The sequence below is a fragment of the Dasypus novemcinctus genome, chromosome 16 (assembly GCF_030445035.2).
Source record: "Dasypus novemcinctus isolate mDasNov1 chromosome 16, mDasNov1.1.hap2, whole genome shotgun sequence".
NCBI classification, from domain to species: Eukaryota; Metazoa; Chordata; class Mammalia; order Cingulata; family Dasypodidae; genus Dasypus; species Dasypus novemcinctus.
Window position 1 is genome coordinate 79,489,751 of NC_080688.1, and position 23,803 is coordinate 79,513,553.

The window sequence follows — 23,803 nt, forward strand, 5'->3', positions numbered from 1 at the left end:
CTTAAGCTACTTATATATAAACACATTTTCCTGGCATATTTACTCTATTTTTAGCTTTTGCTCACTTTCTCATTCCTTTGGTAATCCAATATATAATACTGATATAGGTGTTAATGGTTTTGATTTTTATATATCCTGCTATGACCAGACTGGGATATTATCCAGATACATTGTGGGGATCTTTTCTCCTTTGGTTTGAAAAGAAGAGTAGAAATAGTGATGCATTTTCCACCTTTTACAGACTACTTTCTACATTTTCATTATTTTTCCTATTATTTTGGTTTATATGAAACACCTTTTGAATAGTATTGGTGATTAAATTGGCTACTTGTGGGCAGATCTGCTAGTGAGAAATTTTTAAAATGTCACGGATGAATTGAGAAAACATCTCATTTAAAGGGGGATATGTTTAACTATATAACATGGTAAACACCTTTTTTATCATTATACTGCCAATTTATCAAATAATCAGAAAATGGCAAATTTTATATTTCATTGTTTTCATTAATTTAAAATGAGTGCTGGGTCCCTGAAAGTCTAGTGATTGCTATTTCCACATAATTGCCATTTTTATGATCTGGAGTGGTTTTCTATATATTGTACTGTCTTAGTTTACCAGGGCTGCTATGAAAAATACCACAGGCTGGTTGACTTATACAATAGGAATTTATTCACTTACAGTTTTAGAAACTAGAAGTCCAAGGTCAGGGTATTGCTAAGCCATTCTTTCTCCTGGAGTCTGTAGCATTCTGGTGTTGGCATTCCTTGGCATGTAGATGCATCTCTACCTCTGTCATGCAGTCAGTCTCTTCTTCTCTGGCTTCTCCTAAATGCCTGCATCTGAATTTCCTCTGCTAATAAGGACTTTAGCCATACTGGATTAAGGCCTGCCCTGATTCAGTTTGGACTCACATTGACTAATAACATCTTCAAGGATCCCATTTACAGATGAGTTCAAACTCATAGGACTAGGGATTAGGACTTGAGCATGTCTTTATGGGGAACATGATTCAATCCCCAGCATGTACTTACTTGGTTTCTGGGAGCCTGCCCTTGCATGCCCACCTGGGGCCTGCCCTCTGTGGCCTGGAGTTTTGTCCTGCTCAGTGTTATATCCTTAGGGTTAACTTTGCCTTAGCTAGCACATAGTAACTAACTAATATATGCTTCCTGTTGCTTGAATTATTTTAAAAGAAAGATTAAAAGAAAAAATTCTCTCGTTAGGAAATTTGCCTTTATACCAATGTATGCAAAATATATGCAGAAATAAAAGACTAAATGTTTTCTATTTTTTTATAATTTTGGGAAAATATCTATGAGTTGTAACTTTGGTGTGCTTACTGATTTTTAACCCTTACAGCAGGGATTCTTAACAAGGGGTCAGTGAGCTTGAATTGAAATTCAAAAAAACATTATTCTTGTGGGGGCATGTTGGTGTGGGTGTGAAACATTTATTAAGTAATAAACAATATAGTGAGTATAGTGTGGACTTAGTAAGGGGTCTATGGTTTTCACCTGACTAGCAAAGGTGTCTGGAACAAAAGGGGTTAAGAATCCCTGTTTTATAGCAACTCTTTATAAAATTTTGGTCACATCCTTCTGTGGCTATAAATTTTCATTTTTATCCAAGTAAAATATGCACATGTTTATTTTTGTTTTCTGTCCATATGCGAAGGTGATATGCTTGTTTTGTTTGTACTAAGAGTCATTTACAGTGATGAGGATTAAGATAGGATAGTTTCTGTTTATTTTGGCTCAAATGTGGAGAAGCTGCCTTGTACCACACTAGCATTTTGTGCACTGCTGAGCCATCCCAGAAGACTCACTGAGAATGAGTGATCACTGGGAACAAGGCTGTCGAATTGTCCCACCTTTGGAATAGAATGGCATACGATAGCTTATGTAGATTCATTTTGGAAGTCTGAAAGAAGTGAAAGGAAAAGCGCTCTACCAAGAAACTGAGGTATCACCAATTAGAGTTCATTTACAGTCATTGAATTGTGGGTGGTGTAGAAAGCATGTGAACATGAAAAAAGTTGAGTCAGGTGTGTCGAAGGATAGATGTTCCCTAGCAGTTCTGAGCAGGCACAACTATTTAAGTTTTTTTTCATTCCACTGCAAAAACCACAGAGAAACTAAGTTAAAGAGAAACGTCCAGGAGTTACTATCTTTTGCAAATTATTTTGCTTTCTTACATAACTGTTATAGCATGTACCGGGGTACCCTACTATAATACCAGGATTGGGACCAAAATATTAAAACATGAATATAGAACTGAGTTAACAAGACAATAAAGCTTCACCTAAAGGAATCAGAATTTGAGGAGTTCAAGGAAGTTGCTTACTGATGGTCTTTCAATCATTCATCTACCTAACTAATATTTCTTACGGGCAAGTACATTTAATATGCATTAAAAACTACTTTGAGGGAAACGGACTTGGCCCACTGATTAGGGCGTCCGTCTACCACGTGGGAGGTCCGCGGTTCAAACCCCAGGCCTCCTTGACCCGTGTGGAGCTGGCCCATGCGCAGTGCTGATGCGCGCAAGGAGTGCCGCGCCACGCAGGGGAGCCCCACGTGCAAGGAGTGCGCCCCGTAAGGAGAGCAGCCCAGCGCGAAGGAAAGTGCAGCCTGCCCAGGAATGGCACCGTCCACACTTCCTGTGCCGCTGATGACAACAGAAGCGGACAAAGAAGCAAGACCCAGCAAATAGACACAGAGAACAGACAACCGGGGGCGGGGGGGAATTAAATAAATAAATAAATCTTTAAAAAAAAAAACAAAACTACTTTGAGGGGAGTGGATATAGCTCAAGTGCTTGAGTTCCTGCTTCCCATGTATGAATTCCTGGGTTTGATCCCTGAAAGTCCTTTGATACTCTTCCCAAGATTGGTCCTTCTAAAGATAAAAAAGCCATCTTAAACTAACCATCTCACTAAGCCACTTTTCTGACTCAAAACCTCAAGGTGGATTCTCAGGAAAAACAACACAGGCGTAATTCCATTGGTAAAAAAGAAAAAGAAGCAAAATCTAAATATAATTATTTTTACCAAAACTTTTGTGTTTGTTTTATTTGAATAGCACTAGGCTTTCTCTTTTTGTTTTTCCACTCATTGGTATATGAAATTCATTTAAATTGAATGAGTAATGAAAGATTGATTTACTAATAAATAGTTGTGGTCATAATATATGTAAAATGTAGACATATATACATACATAAATATACATATATAGACATGTAAATATAAGGCTATATACACATGTAAATGTCAGGTGGGATACACTTCTAAATGTAAAAAATAAAACTTAAAAATATTAGAAGGAGATATAGGAGAACATTTATATAATGTGGTGGTGGAGTGGGAGGACCTTCTCAAGAAAGGTGAAAAATGCCGACTCCATAAAGGAAAAGATGCCTAAATTTGAACAAATAATATTTTTAAATTAGCATGTGGCAAAAGTCACAATTAACAGAGTAGGAAAAATTAAACTGTAGGCTGCAAGAATATTTGCAGCATATCACAGTGAATGTGTGAATGTGGCATGTAGTATTAAGGGAGTGCCTACAAATTGATAAGTAAAAGAGGAATAACCCAATAGAAAGATGGACAAAGGTTATGAATGTGTCTTTCAAAGAAAAAAGGCAGATTTTACTCCATCCCATCCCCACTGGTATGGATTGAATCAGGCCCCCATAAGGGCATTTTCTGGTCCTAAAGTCTTGTCCTGTGGATGTGAACTCATATGAAAGTAGAATTTTTGAGGATGTTATTAGTTAAGATGAAGCCAAAATGAATCAGGATAGGTCTTAATGCAATAAGACTTGAGTCCTTTCAATCAAAGGAAATTTGGATACAGAAAGAGAGACGAGGAGAGAGACAGCCACATGACAGAAGCAGAGCTTGAGTTATAGATTGCTGGCAAGCCACCACCAGATTGGTACAGACTTCAGAGAAAGAATGATCATGCCAAGACCTTGATTTTAGACTTCTAACCTCCAAAACTGAGACAATAAATTCTTGTTGTTCAAGCCGATCTGCTTCTGGTATTTGTTATTGCAGCCCTGGCAAACTAAGACACTTCTTTACATAAAAAGATGCAGAATTCACTAAGAAATACAAATGGAAATGACCTGATACCATTTTTCCCTATAAAGTTAGCAAAAATCAAAGAGTGCTTATATTAAAAATGCTAGTGAAGGCAGCATGGTGAAAGACATCCTCTCTTTGGGAAGTGTGAATTTCTACATCTCACAGTGTATGTTAAAATTCATATTGTACATACTTTTAGAAATACAGGTTCACAGTCCCTTTCCAAAACTCTTGGGGCTATTTTGTTTCAGAACTCAGAGATTTTCAGATTAAATGAAGATAATACAGTGCATATGCTGTAATGTTGTATTACTCCTCCAATAGCCTTTCTGACAGTACCCCATAGCAAATACATTGATGTTTCTGAATGGATGAAGTAAATATTCACATCAGTTCAGGTCAGCTTTTGCTACCCATAAGTCATGAAAAATCTTTGAGTTTTCAGAGGCTTTTAGATTTCAGAATTGTGGATTGGGCACTGTGGTGCTTTAAAACTGCATGTTCTCTTCTTTTTTTTTTAAGATGTATTTTTTTATTGATTTCTCTCCCCTTCCCCCCCTCCTGCCCAAGTTGACAGTTCTCTGTGTCTGTTTGCTGCGTCGTCTTTGTCCGTTTCTGTTGCTGTCAGCGGCACAGGAATCTGTGTTTCTTTTTGTTGCGTCATCTTGTTGTGTCAGCTCTCCGTGTGTGCAGCGCCATTCCTGAGCAGGCTGCACTTTCTTTCGCACTGGGCGGCTCTCTTTATGGGGCGCACTCCTTGCACGTGGGGCTCCCCTATGCGGGGGACACCCCTGCGTGGCACAACACTCCTTGAGTGCATCAGCACTGCGTATGGGCCAGCTCCACACAGGTCAAGGAGGCCCGGGGTTTGAACCGCTCACCTCCCATGTGGTAGACGGACGCCTAACCACTGGGCCAAGTCTGCTTCCCAAAACTGCTTGTTATTAAAGCTAATACATTACTGTGTGTTTAACCTATTGTAAGACCTTTTGATGAGGTTACTTCATTTAAGGCATGGCCCAGGATGGCTCTTAATCCTTTTACTGGAGTCCTTTATAAAGTGGAAGTACTCTTAATGTCAGTTAATGGAGGAATGGTTGAAAATTGTGATACATTTTTACTCTGTATATTATGCATCTATCAAAAACTGAGCTAGATTCTTTTGTACTCAGAAAGATGATTGGTTTGTATTAGATGAAAAAGCTGTGTTGTATAATCTCATTCAAAAAGAAGAAAAGGAGATATGTTCTCATTATGCCTGTATGAGTTTTATTTGGAGGACAAGTTTAGAAGGATATATGCCAAATTATTGACATTGGTTACCTTAGGAGGATGGGATTTGGAAGGAAGTTAGACTGTAAGCTTTTTCTTTACATGATTTCATAGTTTGACATGTTAAAACGAGCATTTGTCATTTTGGTTATCAAATAAAAGGACTCTTCCTCTTTAAAGTCTTTCTCTTTACCTGAGCACGGACAGCCTGGCAGTGCTCTACTAAGAGACAGCCATTCTAAATCATCAGGGATCCTACCTTTCATAATTATTGGACAGCAGGGACCAAGAGCAGAGCTGGGCTTGAAACTCCAGTCTTCAAGGAAGTCCTCCATTACTTAATACTGGAGCTTAATAATTTCCAAAGGTGTATTAGCATGTCCCCCCACAGGGAAAAAAACAAGTTAACCATGGGCTGTTACAATGAAACAGGAATCCATTCACCCAGGGAATCTTTTTTTTTCTCAGTTGACCACTTGTAGTGAATAATAATTTAAGAAAATAATACTAATTTTTCTCTGTTAGACACATTGAGTAAAACAAGTATGTTTTCCTCTTCATGGGTATAATGGATAATACTCATTTTAAACATATTGGGCATATGTTTAAAAATATAACTACTTCTATCATACTGTTACTTATTTTAAAGTCAAACTTTCCAATTTATTATGTATATCTGTAATTCCTGGAAGGAAAATTACTTAAGATTTAGATATCTCTAAAACTATATTCTAACTCTGAATAGACATTATGTATTTATTTGGTTTTGTTTCCCAAGTATATACAAGTGTATATCGTCATTCCATTTAAATTAGCTACAGAAGTAACTTTGTGCATACATTTTTGAGCATTTATAGAATTGGATTAACAGAGAAAGTGAAAAAAGAAAGTGAAAAAAGCACATCTTATGATTGTGATAAAACAAGCTCCGCAGGGGACAAGTGTGTGATTGGCACTGTTTTTATGTGTTTATTTGATGCTGTAGAGCATTAGCTGTTTCTTTCTTGCCCTTGGATAAAAATGGTTCCACTTAATTTTCTAAGGAGCACTTGCTCCCAAGTAGTTTTTTTTTGTAAACCAGAATGAAATAAGCTTGTAGGACTATTATGAACCTACTTGTTTTAAAACCTTCATATCTACTTAATAAAGATAAGGAAATTGGATGAAATTGATGCATTTTAAACTTTCTGATTAATATAAAAAACTAAACACTCTTCCCTTTTGTAGTGTTTTGGTTTCCTTGATTGCTCAAGCAAATACTGTGCAATGGGCTTAAATAACAGGAATTTATTAGCTCACAGTTTTGAGGCTAAGCGAAAGTCCAAATCAAGGAAATGCTTTCTTCACGAAGACTGGTGTTCTGGGGCTGTGTGCCAGCTATCTTTGGTACTTGACTCCTTCGTCACATGGCAATACACATGACAGCCTCTCCTCGCCTCTCTGCTCTCTTTCTGGTTCTGTTGAATTTCAGCTTCTTATCTCCTGAAACTTTCTCCACCTGTCTGAATTTCAATCTGCTTATAAAGGACTACAGTAATAGAATTAAAACCCATCCTGATTGAGGCCCATCTCACCTTAACTAAAATAACGTCATCAAAAAGTTCGATTTACAATAGGTTCACACCCTCAGGAATAGATTAAGTTTACGGATGTATTTTTCTGGGGTACATACAGCTCCAAAGCACCACATAGAGTTAAATAATTTCCTCAAGAGAGTACTTGAAAGATTATGCCTTGAAATTTAGTAAATGTGAAAAATTCATTTAACACCAAGTACAGACTATACTACATTAGCCTAGTGTATATTGCTATCTAGATTAAAAGGGAAGCTAGAAAAGTACAGGGACAAAACTAATGATTGCTCTATTCCCTCAGTAGCAGTTTTAAAGTGTATGCTGTGCCTGCTTTGCTGTTAATTAGTTATGACTTTGAAGTTGGAGAAAAAAGGAAAAGTTAAGAACATTTATAGATCAAATCCCTAGATAGTTTAACATATTTTGCATGTAGATATATTGTTACTATTCTTTTTTTATAATGTAAGTACAGTAGGAGATGTAAATGAAGGAAAAGTCATTAATTTGACAGAGCCATGAAAGTGTCAGCACATTACACCAACTTTTTTCTGTCCTTACTTTTGATCCTATATCCCTTCATTTCTCCACCCTTGTCAAACTTATATGTTCTTAGGATACCTAGTTTGAAAGATATTTCAAGATTTGTTTGTAAACACACTACAATTGCAGTTTTCTGTCTTGATTGTCAAGTGTATTGAGTTGATTGTGCTTTTCATGTTTTTGTTTTTGTTTTTATTCGCCTCCCCCCACCCCCAAATTATCATTTTATTTTTTTTCTTTTTAAAGAAGTTTTAGAGTATATAAATGTTACCAAAAAAAGATAGGGGATTCCTGTATACCTCACCCCCTCTCCTTCCCACACTTTCCCATATTAACAGCATCTTTCATTAGTGTGATACATTTGTTAGAATTGATGAACACATATTAAAGCATTACTACTAACCATGGACTATAGTATACATTATATTTCACACTCTGCGCCACACAGTTTTATAGATTCTGACAAAATGTATAATGGCCTGTATCAGTCAATGCAGTTCATGCAGGACAATTCCAATGTTCTGAAAATGCTCCCATGTTACGCCTATTCTTTCCTCTCCCTTGCCTCAGAACCTCTGGTGGCCATGATAATTCCATCCATCTGCCTGATTGTGCTTTTCTGACACTTGGTATTAAAAAACAAAAGTGTGCTTTGATGCTTTGGAGTAAGTACAACCTGAGTTCTAATCTTCTGTAGCACCCATTGCCATTTACAAAATGAGTGACCATGAGTTTGGTTATCTAACTTTGCAAATACATCGTTGGGGTAGTAATACAATACCATGCACTTCTTTGTATAGATTATTCTTTATTAGACCCAGATTAATTGCTAACTTGTTTTGCCTACTCTGTGTTCTATTATAGGAAAAAAGGGCATGATTTCTATTTTTTTTGCTAAAGCTTGTTTGCTCTGGGAAGTGTAAAATGTTGGGTAATTTGGGAGTACTGGATCATGCTTGAATTGGGTTGAATTTAAGTGTACATGGTGTCCAAAATATTCATTGTCCTCCATTGTTCATAATGCTACCCTTGATAGGGGAAAATGAGTGTGAAGGACAGTGATTTCCAGACTACTTACTCTGAGGCCATTCTTTGGCCTATAGCTTAGAATTATTACAAATATGCCCTGTAATCACTACTAAGTGTAGATGTTTATATTAAATTATTTAATGAGATGTAATAAAAGTAGGAGAAATGAGAAGTAGTAATCTTGAAAGGCTGTAGATTCACTTGTACATAACAGTCATATCATTCCTCTCAGCCTGGTTTATGAATAAGCTTGGGAAATCAAAGAAAATTACTTCAAAGACTTCTTTGCTCAGTTTTTGATAACTCTAGAAATAAAGATAGTATGTGTCCATTTTAAGTAACTTTCTTTAAATACTATAATGGATGTTTAAAAAACACACACAAGGGTTTCTTGTCTTTCGTTTCTGAAGTATCAATTAGAATCATCCCTAAACTAATTGCTATAGTTATTATGATCATTAGAATGTTTTTTCTAATCTTAAATTGTGTGATGCTACGATTCACTCCTATTTACCTACAGTAGACAGCTATGAGGAAATATCTGTAGCCTGCGTGAATATAATGGCAGAACTGTAACAGTTAAATATTTTAAATATTTAAAGTAACTTAAAATATTTCACTAAATGCCTATATGCTTTTTTATGGTCAGCCAGTTATAGTTTAGAATCTGGATCTGCATAGGTTTGATAATTTATCTGGCTCACTTTTTTAAAGATTTATTTTATTTATTTCTCTCCCCTCCCTCCCCCACCCTGGTTGTCTGTTTTCTCTGTCCATTTGCTGCATGTTCTTTTTGTCAGCTTCTGCTGTTGTCAGCGGCACCGGAATTTGTCTGTGTTTCTTTTTGTTGTGTCGTCTTGCTGTGTCAGCTCTCAGTGTGTGCGGCGCCATTCCTGGGCAGGCTGAAATTTCTTTCGCTCTGGGCGGCTTTCCTTATGGGGTTCACTCCTTGCGCGTGGGGCTCCCCTACGTGGGGACACCCCTGCGTGGCAGGGCACTGCTTGCGTGCATCAGCACTGCGCGTGGGCCAGCTCCACACGGGTCAAGGAGGCCCCGGGGTTTGAACCACAGACCTCCCATGTGGTAGACGGACGCCCTATCCACTGGGTCTGGCTCACTTTTTAACATGGCAGAACTAAAAGTCTTGTATATGTTTTTTATAATGACCTAGAGATTTCTAGTCTTTTCTTCTTCCATAATAATGTGCTCTCACTTTGCTCTTCTCGACATTCTTTTTAAATGAAGGTAAAGGTAAGAAAGGTCTTCCACCACCATTCTGATGTCTTATTTCTCCTTTCACTTTAACATTGAGTCCCGGTATCCATTTCACCCATTTTAAGCACCAGAGGGAAGTGAACTCTTTGTGGACCTTACTTCTTTGTTTCTCTGAAAGGACTTTTGAATCTGCAAACCCCTTATTTTTCCAAGGGAAAATAATGTGACTGCTTTCCACATCTGTAAAGAAAAAGTGGAAGTCTAAGAAGGCAGGTTAGAGTGTACAAAACAGATGAGTTTTACTGTTGGTAAATGTGTTCTAATCAAAAACTTGGGTTCTCAGAAGCAACCCACACTTAGCTAAACAAAGTCTCTGCTGAACACTCTGTTATTCTCCTGGAAGAGTTTGGGTGTGCAGGGAGGAATGTGAGGAGGATGGGGAATGTGGTGAGAAGGAACAAGAAATATGGGGTACTTGTGAATCAGAATCAGCCCTTCAAAGGTATAGGACTTGGGCAAGAGTATAAATGGAAGTCCACATTACCACGTATCTAAATAGTTAAGTTATAATCAAGCTAACAAACTTTTTGCTATTTCCTCTAATCCTATCTTCGCAGATATGCTTTTATAATGAGCTGAAGGTCTAGATTCACATTTTGAATCCACAAACTCTTTGGGATACTGCATTGAATATGGCAGCAGAGGGACAGCTGGCCAACTGGCCCACATCTTTTCTTTTCCCATTCACCAAAGCCTACATCCTCAAGTTCTATCCACCTCTAGGACCTAGGCACACACACCTGTCAAAGAATGGTCCAGTGAAGAAACCCACACTGGCCCTGGAAACAGGCTTGGTGTTACTTGGGTGTGAAATTCAGGGTCTTGCTTACTCAGTATGGAGTAGAACTGTAATGCAAGCCACATATATAATTCAGAATTTTCTGGTAACCACCTAAGAAAAAGCAAAAGAACAGGTGAAATTAATTTTAATATATTTTATTTTAACTTAATGTATCAAAATTATCATCAGTTTTACAAAAGTTATTGAGGCAGCGGACTTGGCCCAGTGGTTGGGGGGTCTGTCTACCACATGGGAGGTCCACGATTCAAACCCCGGGCCTCCTTGTCCCGTGTGGAGCTGGCCCATGGGCGGTGCTGATGCGCGCAAGGAGTTCCCTGCCACGCAGGGGTGTTCCCCGAGTAGGGGAGCCCCACACGCAAGGAGTGAGCCTCATAAGGAGAACCACCCAGCACGAAAGAAAGTGTAGCCTGCCCAGGAATGGTCCCGCACACATGGAGAGCTGACACAACAAGATGACGCAACAAAAAGAAACAGAGTCCCATGCTGACAACAAGATGATGCAACAAAAAGAAACAGAGTCCCATGCTGCTGACAACAGGAGCGGACAAAGAAGACACAGCAAATAGACACAGTGAACAGACAACCCGGGTGGGGGGTGGGGGAAAGGGGAGAGAAATAAATAAATCTTAAAAAAAAAAAAAGTTATTGAGATAACATACATTCATTATTCATCCTAAGTCTTTGAAATCCAGTATGTACTTTATACTTAGAGAGCATCACAATTTGGACTAGCCACATTTCAAGTGCTTTGTACCCACATGTGGCTGGTGGCTGCTGAATGGGACAGTGCCACACTAGTGGAAAGGTGCCCAGACTCTGGTCTACAAGGAAGGCGCTTGGCTCCTGGGACTGAAAGTTTTTTTTTTTTTTTACCACACAGTCCAGCAGTGCTTTTGTCACTGAATTCATGCAGAAAATAATTGCACCTCTTTCTCCTTAAGTTTAGAGCTGGTAGTCATTTTAAAATAATATATATACATCCATAAACATTAAACTAATGAGGAGGTACTTTTTAAGAGATTTTTCCTCTTCTATTTAAGCTTGTCAACTTCATTTTACTCTTTCAACTCAACTTTTGCTTCCCTTCATTCTCAATTGTGCTGTGGTTCTAGTAAAATTGTTTGCAAATGAATTATACCTTTTTTTTCCCCTGTCATTAACTTATACTTTTCCAAAAGCCAGTGTTTCCATTTTACATATCTATTAATTACTGAAACAAATTTTCCCCTGTCCATTTTTATTAGATAATGCCTAGTGAATATTTTCCTTCCTTGAGGAACTTTTTTTTTTCCAAGTTCATTTGAATTGAATATAGATTTTAAAACTATGGCCACTTCTACCAAATGAAAAAAAGTATCTACAAAGTAGAATACTATTTTTGTTTGGACTAGGACAGCAGTTTTAAAACATTTTAGTCTCAGGGTTGTCAGATAAATGATGAAAATTTAATTTTTAGTTTAAGTATGTCCTGTGCAATATTTGGGACATACTTGTACTAAAAAATAAATTCTTGGGGAGTGGGTTTAGCTCAATAGTTGAGTGCCTGCTTCCCAATTACAAGGTCCTGGGTTCAATCCCCAGTACCTCTTAAAAAAATAAAAAATAAATTCTTCATTGTTTACCTGCAGTTTAAATTTAACTGGACATCTGTCAGTTCTATCTCAGGACTCCTTTACACTTTCAAAACTTGAGGGCCCTAAGGAACTTTTATTTACATGGATTATATCAACTGATTTTTATCACATTAGAAATTTAAACTGAGAAACACTTTAATATATACTAATTCATTTAAAAATTAATAAACCAATTCTAAATAATAGGTACCCAAATCCAACAGGGTATTTAAAAGAAAATATTTCATGATGTACAGGGGTTATCCCAAGGGTACAAGGATGGCCCAGCAGCAGAAAAATTTTCAACGTAATTCACCATAGTAATGGACAAAAGGAAAAAAATCACACTTATCTAGTACATGCAAAAATATTATATATTTCAACACATGTATGATTTATGAAGTACATAGAAAATTAGAGATAGAAGTTTCCTAATTGATAGGAAGTCTATACAACAAATAATCACATTAGTAATATTTTGTTGATGCTCTTTCATGGTTTGTAACAAATGTTTCACAACAATGCAAGGTGATGGTGATGGGGTGATGTATGGAGCCCTGTTTAATGATATGCATGTTGGTTTCATAAGTTCACAGCTTTTACTATATGCTTAAGGTTTATGTATGTTCATGTATGAATGATAAACTTCAATAAAAAAAAAAATAAACCCGATTGCATGTTAACATAACACATTTTTATTTTTGAAAATAACTTCCAAAACAGTGAGAAGATTTACATTTTTGCAAATCTTTTAATGTCTGGTTTAACAGAAGATAGCTGGATTCTCATATCTGCTTCTGTATTCAATCTGTTGTAATATGAAAAATACATGTAGCATTTGGAAATCTCCACTGAACACTGGTGAGAAATTGGGAGTGACTTGGCATATGATATCATCATATTGTTTTGAAAATAGTTTTGACCTTGGGAATCTCTTGAAAGGATCTGGGGGACCTCCTCCAGGGTACCTCAAACATGCTTTGAGAATCACTAGACTAGAATAATAGACCCTGCAACTCTAGTTTATGTTTTTGTAGCTCATAAATAATCAGAATTGAGGATGAACATTATTTGTTTTAAGAAGGCCTAATGGACCATATGATAAAATAGAATACAAATTTGAAAATGATTATTCAGGTTTGGCAGTAATTCTTAAATTTTATTGTTGTTGTTGTTTTAGTTTAAAATATTCTGTGTATACTCAGCCATCTAATAGCAAAACAGCTGTTATAAAAATCAAGGTAACACTTTCAACCTGTAAAATAGATACAGTTTCAGGTTTCTATTTAGAATAAACTTTAATGCTTAACATTTTTTATTGTAGAATTCAACAAGTTTGTCACATAATATTTCTTTAAAAATGCTGTTGAGTTGAGTTGTATTTAATATTTACATGTGTGTTTCTGTTCTAAGCAGAGTGCATACTGCATAGGATTATGCTTGGGCAGTTTTCAAAAGAATTAGCATCACGAGAAGACTGGTTTGATTCTTAATCCCTTGTAGAAGAAGTGTAGACTTAGACAGTCAGTCAAATGTAGGAGTGACAGAGAAGGAAAAAAACAAAGGTAGCTTCTTTAATTGCTTGGGCTAGTGAGAAAATGAAGGAGCCATTAACCACAATGACAAGAATAGGAGGACATGCTTGTTTAGGTAAAGAATATTAAACTTGGATTGGAGGTGTGGCAGGGTAGCTCAGGAGAGAGAGGATGCCACGTGATGGGATTGAGGATTGTTCACAAAGCAGTAAGATATCCAAGAAAAACAAAGAAGAGGGAAAAGAAACTGACAGAAGATGGATCTGTGAGGAATAGTTAAATTTGGGTAGGGAAGAGGAAATGAAGAAGAAAGAAGGAACCATAAGCGGTTTAGAGAGAGCAGGAAAAGGCCAGGTGAGGAAAGCTTCCTCAAAGTGAGATGAGAAGAACTTTCCAAACGGGGGAATGGGAAGCAGTATCAATCAGTGTAGTGAGATTGAGGAATGAGGACTAAGAAATCCTGGTTATCTTACAGAATGTCGTTTTGCCAAATTAAGTTTTTATTCTTTCAGTTTTGGATTTGAGAGACGTGAGGCAGAAAAGTTTCTTACTTGACTGGGATCACACAAATCCACAAGAACTAGATTTCCAGCTCTGCCTGTTGTTCTCCATTATAACTTACAAGTATGTTAATTAAGCCACCTGAGGTAAAGCTGAAAGCTTGGACAGAACTCACGTCTTCGAATACTCAACTTTATTTTAGAGATAGCAAGTTTGTGTGGTTTTAAATATATGTTTATATTTTAGGTAAAACACTGGCCTTGGAGGTGAAAGGTGTGCTTTCCAACTCTGCTGCTTGTTTAACCTGTGAGGGCTCCATTTCCTCCTCACTTAAATTTGGGGATTGGACTAGATTATCTCTGAGGCTAAACTAAAATTATGTGATGTATGCATCTATGACTTTTGTCTTCTCTTTCCTTTTGTTTTATTGTAATAGGTTCACCAAGTTGAAGAGTCTTAACCTTTCCAATAATCATTTAGGGGACTTCCCATTAGCAGTATGCAATATTCCAACGCTGACAGAGCTGAATGTGTCCTGCAATGCCCTGAGAGTAGTTCCAGCAGCAGTCGGAGTTATGCACAAGTGGGTACTTTAAACCCCCACTATGGGGTATCCATTGTCAATACCAGGGTAGCTTGATAAGGGACCTTTGCATCAGGGTTGCAGCACATGATATTAGTTTACTTTGTTATATTAGTCATGTTAGTCTTGGCATTAGCACCAGATCTAGAGATGAGGTACTGTGTAATCTGTGTAGAGAGGTCATTTGTTTGCTTTGATACTCTTTAAAATGTCATAAAATCCTAAAATATCCTTTTTAAAACTGAAGATTCCTGTGGATGAGTGGCTTTAAACATAGAGAGGCATGGAGTTATCTTCTAATTTTTTGAGTGATATTGTAGTCTAAGATTTAGAAAATAATTTTTAAAAAATAAGGAAAGATGGGTATTTGGGCTTAGTTCACATTGTTCCCATTTATCCAGGTTGGAAAAATTGGTCATAAATTTCATTTTTAATAAAAGATTAAGATGCTTCTCTCTGAGCGTTGCCTGTCTGGTCTGTTTTGCCTCAGAAGCTGCCTTTTACACATTTTTCAAGGAGCAATATATTTTCTTTTTCCAGTAACATGACATATACTTATAGAACTTGCATGTTAGTAATAAAGATATAAAATTTATATATTCTCCTTATAATTCTTTCTTTGTTTTTTATTTCTTTTTAAATCTCTTGTTTCCTTATAATTCTTATGTTTGCTTTTAACAGCTTACAGACATTTTTGTTGGATGGAAACGCTCTCCAGTCCCTTCCAGCTGAGGTGGGGAATATGAACCAGCTTAGTTATCTTGGTCTTTCTTTCAATGAATTCACTGACATTCCAGAAGTTTTAGAGAAATTGACTGCTGTGGACAAACTTTGTATGTCTGGAAACTGTTTGGAAACCCTCAGGCTACAGGCTTTAAGAAAAATGCCTCACATTAAAAACGTGGATCTAAGGTAACTGCTTTTGGAAATATAATCCGTTAGAGTGATTGGTTTATATTTGGGGTAGGTTGTAACCCTTTTGGTGACATTCTGTTGCCAAGGCAAGTAGGCCAGTTGGTTGAACTAGGGCCCATTTTTCTCTCAGCTCAGAGGAAAGATTAGGGTTTGCTCATATCTGAAACATGTTAAAATTTTTCTTGTTAATGAACCACCATATTTCTTGAAGGCCTTGCTCTGTTTTGCAAGTTTGAGCCCAGTTTTACTTTGCTTGAATAAATAGGGCCATGGAGTCAGAGAGAGCTATTTATAGTGAAGGAAAACCATAGCAACGATAGGAAAATGGATATTTTTCTCTTCATTCCTTCTTTTCTGTGGCATATCTGCGACAGTTGACATCATTGAGCATGTCCTTTACTTATCCTTCCTTCCTGTGACTCCCTTGCTTCCTTACTTGCTTGCCTCTCTCTTGATAGCTCCAGACCTTCACTCAGGCTTGTCCGGTTTCATCAGTATGAAATAGCATCATCTCCCCCACCCCTTCTTCTCCATTCATATGATTTGGTCTTATATTCAAGTCCTACAAAAAATTACTAATCTTTACTTCACCTTAGACTAAAGGAATCAGGCCTGTTCCATTTAAAGAAATGTTGGCAATTTGAAGACCTGTAATTCTTAATTTGGCTATAAAAATATAAAAATGGTTATCATATATCTGACTTTGATTACATTTTGTGATGTAACAAGAAAGGGAACTAAAGACTATTAACTTTTCTTCTGAGTTGTTAACATTATTGACCTCTGAATTATTTGGATTCAGAAAATCCCTCATCTTCAAAATTTAGATCCTTTTTTATTCAGGGACCCAGCAGCATAATTTTGGTAGAGCCAAGAATGATGGGTCATGCTGACATCAGGTCCAAGCCTGATGTGATTTCTAAGTTATCTGGGACATAGAAGAAGACATCTTTTTTCTTGATCTTCTGTGAATACAGTCTAGCAGTCTAGCAAGTAACCATTCTTATTAAGAGCTTTGTAAATCTTCATATTCCTAGTTCTAACCTTGTGTCTTTTTAGATGACATCAGTTACAAGATATTTAAGTACTACAGTAGATATGGTATACTCTGTAAATGCTGCATGCCTGTGAGTGGGTAACTGCCACTGAGCCATGGAGGGAAAATCCAGTCAGATTTGCTTATAGGTATACCTATAATTATTTAATTGAACCTAGTGGAATAATCCAAGGGGAGTTTCACTTATTTTCTTTAAGCAAAGGATGAATTTTATTGATTACTTGAGCTTTTCTTCAGAAAGAAAAGTTATATGAGATTAAAAGTGACCAATTTTCTTTTCATCTTATTTTCTTCCTTATAATTGGTGTTCTCTGATTGTGATAGTTTTTTCCCATGACATCATTAATATTTCTGCTTATCTTCCTCTCTGTCCAAAGTGTAGATGTTACCCATGTACCTCCCCTTGATCCCTTCTTTTCTCTCTCTGCATTTTCCGCCTTGGTGATTATATGTACTATCAAGGCTTCATCTTTTACCTTTCACTTCTATGTTAATTATTCCCCCAGTTGGTCTCTCTCACTGCTCTTCTTGCTAATTCCACTACAGCTACCAAATGGATACTTCCACCCTGGCTTCCCCTATTGACATAGTTAACCAAATAAATGTAAAACAGAGTTCACCTTCTTTACTCAACCAACTCATTCCCCTGGCTTCCTGTTTTTGCTGATAGCAGTATCACATCATTGGCTGCTCAAGACACAGAGCTTTTGGTGGTGTTTTGTCCTTAGATCTCTTCCAATCCTAATTTAATTCCTAGTCTATACCAGATTCTGGTCGTTCTTCTTAGTTTCTCACTTTCATCACTTCTTTTTCCTTCTGCCACTGTTGTGTCCTAGCTGAATGATCTGCTTCCATTGTGCAACCCCTTCAAGCAAGCATATCATGTTCGGAGTCATCAGTTTTCCAGTTTAAGGCATTCTGAGTTCTCATATCAGGTTTCAGGTCACTAGCCTGTGAGTCACTAGCCTGTGAGACTCTTTCTCAGAACTGCTCAAAAGTATGGTCCACCAACTGTGCTGACAAGCCAATAGTTGCTACTATTCCACAATGAGACATATGCAGAAATGGAGATGAATCTTTTAGAAATGTATAGCAATTTGACATCACCACACTGTCCCAGTCCTTTAGAAATGGACTCATCTCATTAAACAGGGAGTAGACTAGACTAGGTACTGTATAACTCACATGGTGAGTAGTATATGGTGTGAGCCACATACCGGTGATATGCCTTAGGACTGCTTAGCAGCTTATAATGGATTAGAAACTTAAAAAGTAGATCTTTTACCATAGATCATTTGAGAAACACTCCTCTTAATTTAATTAACTTTGATCCCCAAGTGTTAGCATTTAGTGGGTACATTATGTGATAAATATTTTCTAAATAAACCCACCTTTCTAGTTATATTCTCATTACTTCCACATACCCTCCACTCCTGAAGAACTCATGCATGAAACATGTTTTGTGCTTTTCTCTTCAATCTTCAGGTCACTTTGCAGCTTCTACATGTAGTGATTTTCTTTTCCCATTTAAATTCTACCTAGCTTTTTTGTCTTAGTTTGCCACAGGACTGCCAGTGCAAAGTACCAGAAGTGGGTTGGCTTTTGTAATGGGAAATTTTTAGGGTAAAAGCTTACAGTTCAAAGGCCGTGAAATGTCCGAATTAAGGTACCATCACAGGTGCTTTCTCACGGATACTGTTGAGCCTAGTGTCCTGCCATGTAGCAAGCATGCAAGACAAGTCTGCTGGCTTCCTTTCTCTAGTCTCTGCTTGAATGCAGCTGTGGCCAGTCAGTCATCTCTCCCTGGGCCTTAGCTCCTTCAGCCTCCCAGGGCTTCTCTCTCTGAGCTTAGCTGTGGGCAACCAAACATAGGGCTTGTTTCTTTACCGGCCGCTTTCCTCAGTCTCTTGGGGCTTCTATACCTTTCTGCAAGCTGTAGGCAAACCTCGAGTTCTCTCTCACAGGATCAAATATGGCAGCATCCTTTTCTCTGTCTCTCTCTGTGTCTCCGTTTATGTCAGACCCAGCAAGAGGGCGGATACTCAACCTGAGTCACACTTCACTGATGTAGCACAATTAAAAGGGTCTCACACCCACAAGAATCAATTAGTTCAAAAACATAAATCTTTTTCCTTTTGGGATTCATAAAAAAGCTTCAGCAGTCATACTTTGGTATTCAGATGAGATATTTCCTCTTCCATACCATCTTTTTTTGACCATTCTTTGTGATTTATACATCATTTGTGGCACCTATCACATACTTGCAATCCTTATACTTTAATCTTTAAAGCATGTCTTATACCCTCACTAAATTACAAAATCAGTTGGCTAATGTCATGTTTTATTCGTCTCTGTTACATAAAGCTATAGGTGGTTAGAGCATCATCCATCATCATCACCATAGCCCTTGATGGTTTACAAAGTACTGGCTCATATATTATTCATTTGATCTTTTCAGCTGTTTTCTAGGACAAGCTGTTATCCCCATTTTACAGGTTAGACTCAGACTTAAACAGATGTTAGGTGACTTGCTCAAGGACCTATATGCAAAGTGTTTAGCAGCAAATGGGCTAGAACATAATGTTCTTTTATACTGCCTGTTTACATGTAGTAAATGCTTAGTAAATATTTATTAAATAAATGTCCGTATTGTCTGAGGGGATTATTGGAAGGGAATTTTAACCATATTTTACCTCTTAAAATGTTTATCCTAAATAGGTATCTCATGGTATGAGTCTAAAAAATTTTTATATTTGAATCATGGTGAGGTTTAGCAATTTAAACTGCCAATAGTTGGATTGTTAATTTTCTTTTCATTATAGATTTTCTTTTGTCTTCCCCTTAAACCAACCCTTTTATTATTGTAGTGTTAATACAATGAAATTGGAGGAGGCTATGAATAATGCCACATTACGAAGGTTATTAAAAGTGTAGATGGGGAGGACACAAGATGTATTTTCATTTCTTACATTCAGTTGCATCCAACATGAGATTTGTTTTTTCTTCCTAATTCCATGTGCAAATTCTAGTAATCTAGTGAGTGTTTGGAAATAGACAAATTGCTGAGTCAGGGCCAGTTTTTGAATCTTATAACATAGAATAAAAAAGAAAAGAGCCAAAAAAAAATCCTCTTGGACACATTTGAAGAGGCCGTATACTGTGCTTGCATGTTTGACAGATTATATCTCTTTGCTGTCATTCATCCTTGTGTTTCAATGGCTTTATGATATTGCTATTAATAATACTGTTACTATTATTTTATTTTATTTTATTTTATTTTATTTTTTAAAGGGCAGAAATTCACTACAGAGCCTTTGCCATTTTTCTCAGTTCTAGCCTTAAAATTTATGCTCTTCTAATCAAGTGCACAATTGTAGCAGTTTTTCTTTGTACAAAGTAGTAGAAAGTTTTTGTTTCTTTGTTTCTAAAGGTGTTAGGCATAGCCTAGCAGACCAGGCATTGAGGCAGTCTATTCTTCTCCCCTTTTATCTGAACATATCTTTGTATGTTCCAGTATCCTTTAGCTTTTCCTTATCTTCTGGCAGCTCATCTGCCTCAACTTTGGTCAATTAGCTGACCAGTTATCATGGTTGGTGATTCTGTGGGTTCCTCCCTATGCCTTATTCCATCCTAGAGTTGTTGATTCCAATTGTGACCTTTGTTCTATGACTTCTTAGTGAATTCTAGATGTCATATTTCAGTATTATCTGTACTTTTTCCCTTCAACCAGTGGTTTAAAGATGGGGATAGTTATGGAGTTATGGTAGCCTATCCTTGGTCCTGAGCCAGCTAAGAATTCACATACTTACATTCCTATCTCTGGTGCATATCCATTTCATTATTTTTTTAATCCAAGTTCAGGTTTTAATCCTGTCCTTTTATATTAACTGCTCCTCTACCTGCTCACTCTTCATATTTCCTTCCTTACAAATTCAATTAATGGGTTGTTCTGGTTTTTGTTTCTCCTGTTCTTTCCAATATGGTATCAATAGTTTCACAACCAGGTTCTTTGGAATCAGTGCTTAAAGTAAATTGTTTTCCTCTTGAAATGAACTAAGGTAAATTCAGTATGCTTGCTCCTCTTGCAGCCTTGGTGGTCTAAGTTTTGTTTCAGAATATATTGTCAAGGTTAAGATCTGTGGAGTCAAAGCTAAAATTATCCAAGGTATCTGGTCAGTTAGCTAGGCCAGATGCTGAGGTTAAAGAAATTTTGGAAAACTGTAATTCAAGTGAGACTTGAGTCCTCTGTCATTACCCCACCATAGTAAAGTGTGGATGTTTGTTTATAGTATTGCAATTAATTATTGTCTCCATTTTTGTCCTTTTCCTTCTCAAGGTTGAACATAATTAGGAAGCTAATAGCAGATGAAGTGGACTTTCTCCAGCATATCACTCAGCTTGATCTACGCGATAATAAACTTGGTGATCTAGATGCCATGATTTTCAACAACATTGAAGTTTTACACTGTGAAAGGAATCAACTGGTCTCATTAAACATCTGTGGCTATTTCCTAAAAGCACTATATGCCTCTTCTAATGGTATGTCATGGAGACCACAGGAAAGTTTCTCTTGTGGTTTCAAGAATTTACCAAGGGCCATCATCTCTACCTCTCTTTGATTTTCCTTTCCTCATTTTAGTAAAACAAGTGTCAAATATTGCCAAGGTGAAAGTCATATGAAAAGAATGCTAGGGGAGCAGGTATCGCTCAGTGGATGAGTGCCTGTTTCCCATGTACATGGTCCCAGGTTCGATCCCCAGTCCCTTCTCTGGAAAAAAAAAAGAATGCTGGTTTGGTACTTAAAGGAATCAAAAAGGACATTATGGTTCTTCTGTTTTTCCTAAGTTGTTTTTAGATAAGTTATTCCCCCTCTTAATTTGCTCTTTGGTCTAAAGGGAGGGGAAAAATGAAGTATTTTTTGGGCTATCTTGTCAAGTTAGTAAATCTGGAACCCTGACTTAATACTGTAGAGTGAAAGGATAGCCCATATTGACTCCATACAGTGTCTCACGTTTCCTGCTCCTCTAACAAAAGAAACTTAAGAAATAAATCCGAATTATATCCCCACAAGGATGTCATAAAGCAAGAGTCTTACTCATTGACTATGATTTCTAAAAAAATATAAGGTCATATGGGCATATATTTTATTTGCTCAGGTGAGAATTTCAGTCCCCTACAATTAGACAACTGAATGAAAACAAATATTTACTACTACAAGTTAGACAGATGTTTATCTAGCACTTGCTGTGTGTGTACAGTGTAGTACATGAGTTGGAAAGGCTAAGGGACTTTTTTCTATGTGCTATTATCATCTCATTAGAGAAACAATCCAAATCTCAAGTAACAGCAAGTCCTAGTATAATCAGTTTAGCTAAGCACTCGGGTTGGTGGGATTTGGATAACCAGGAGGTAAGAAGTGGGTGTTTTGACAAAGAGAAAAGAGGAAAGAATCTGAAGGTGGCTTATTCAGCACCTGGGACAAGACAGGCAATTCTAAAGGGTTCCTGCTGGAAAGTGGCGAGAATTAATTATGGAATATATAGATTGAAGTCAGATGGTGAAGCATTTAAGATGTTGCAATAAACTATAAAGAACCAATGGAGATTCCTAAGCAGAGGAGATGGGTAATTAAGTGATACTTAAAAGACTGTTAACACAAAAGCAGCGGGTAGAATGTATTTGGGAATTAACTTCCCATTAATCCAAGTTGCTGTAGTGGTCTCAAGTGTGAACTGTTGGGAACCTGTAGTCTGGTGGTATGTGGAAATGGAATGGGAAAAATAGTCAGGAAAAGCATTTTAAGAGGCATCAGCAGAACAAGTCAGAACTACAGTTACTGATTTTTGAGACTGAAACTCTGGAAGTAGTGTAGGATAATTGAAAGAGAGAAGAATGCTGTGCCAGATGTGAACACTCATAAATAGCTGGGACCAGGTTAGGCAACCAGATGCAACTAGGAGGAAAAAGAGTGGCTGAACCTGGGAATTATTTGGGTTTAGAGAAGTAGAAGGACATCAAGAAACTACCGTGTCCTAGGAACAAAGCCTAGGAGGACAGTGGTGTATATTTCATAAAGAAATGTTTGTTATCAGGTTTGAGTAGAGGAAGTCAGTGTTATTTCTGTAGAATTATAAGGCAGAATCAGGATGCATTTGGCTTAACAGAGTGAACCCTGAATATTAAAAAGATGGTATTCATTCAGTTAGTCTTTCAGATATAATTTAGCTTTCATCACGAGGGCCACACAGCGTGGATAGGAAGGAGGTTGAAAAGTAGAATGAATGATTTATTTTAGTCTCTGAATAAGATCTTGTGATTAAATTAGAAGTTCTCTTTTCTTTCCTGTCACTTCGTATTTGAACAAATGGATGTATTGTACTTCCTGAACTAACCAACCATGAAAAACAAAGCACGTCAATACTATTCTACATGCAAACAGTGTCTTTGTCACTTAGTAATGTTTTTGTGTTTTTTTTCCTCCTACTAGAACTAGTTCAACTTGATGTTTACCCAGTTCCGAAATATCTTTCCTATATGGATATTTCAAGGTAAGAAGTCAAATCTTACAGCTCTCTAGAGTCTACTTAAAATTTATTTAAATAATTGTCTGAGCTTACACATAAGCACATTTTGTATATTTTGAAGGAATACATATCAAATCTAATGTTTTTTACTTGTCCTTTAAAAATGTGTATAATATCTGTCATTTAAAAAGCTGCATTTGTTTTTCAATTGTGCTATGATTCAAACCACAATACACAAGGTAAAGTCAGTGTGGACACCAATTTAGAACATCAGGTTTGGTCTTAAAAGACTAGTAAGTTGAGGGTTATATGGCTAGAAGGTCCAGTAGCTCTTTACTTTTATTAGCCATGTCTCAGTGTTTTCACTTAAAATGATGAAAACTTCATTTTATTTTTAAAAATTGTGCTATATTTCTTTGATTTTTTTCCCCTTTCTGGTTATTTCATACCTGTAGGAACCCTTAGAAAATAGCTAATTAGGCCTACCAAAAT

At 37.0% G+C, this 23,803-nt stretch overlaps 1 protein-coding gene across 1 annotated transcript in view; it reads left to right on the top strand.

Annotated features, from left to right (window-relative positions):
* Nucleotides 1–23,803, top strand: part of PHLPP1 (PH domain and leucine rich repeat protein phosphatase 1) — a 280,844-nt gene that overhangs the window by 186,550 nt on the left and 70,491 nt on the right. The window contains 4 exon segments of the mRNA XM_058277856.1: nt 14,669–14,815; nt 15,497–15,727; nt 21,124–21,326; nt 23,275–23,335. Of these exon segments, the coding sequence (XP_058133839.1) occupies nt 14,669–14,815; nt 15,497–15,727; nt 21,124–21,326; nt 23,275–23,335 (642 nt within the window).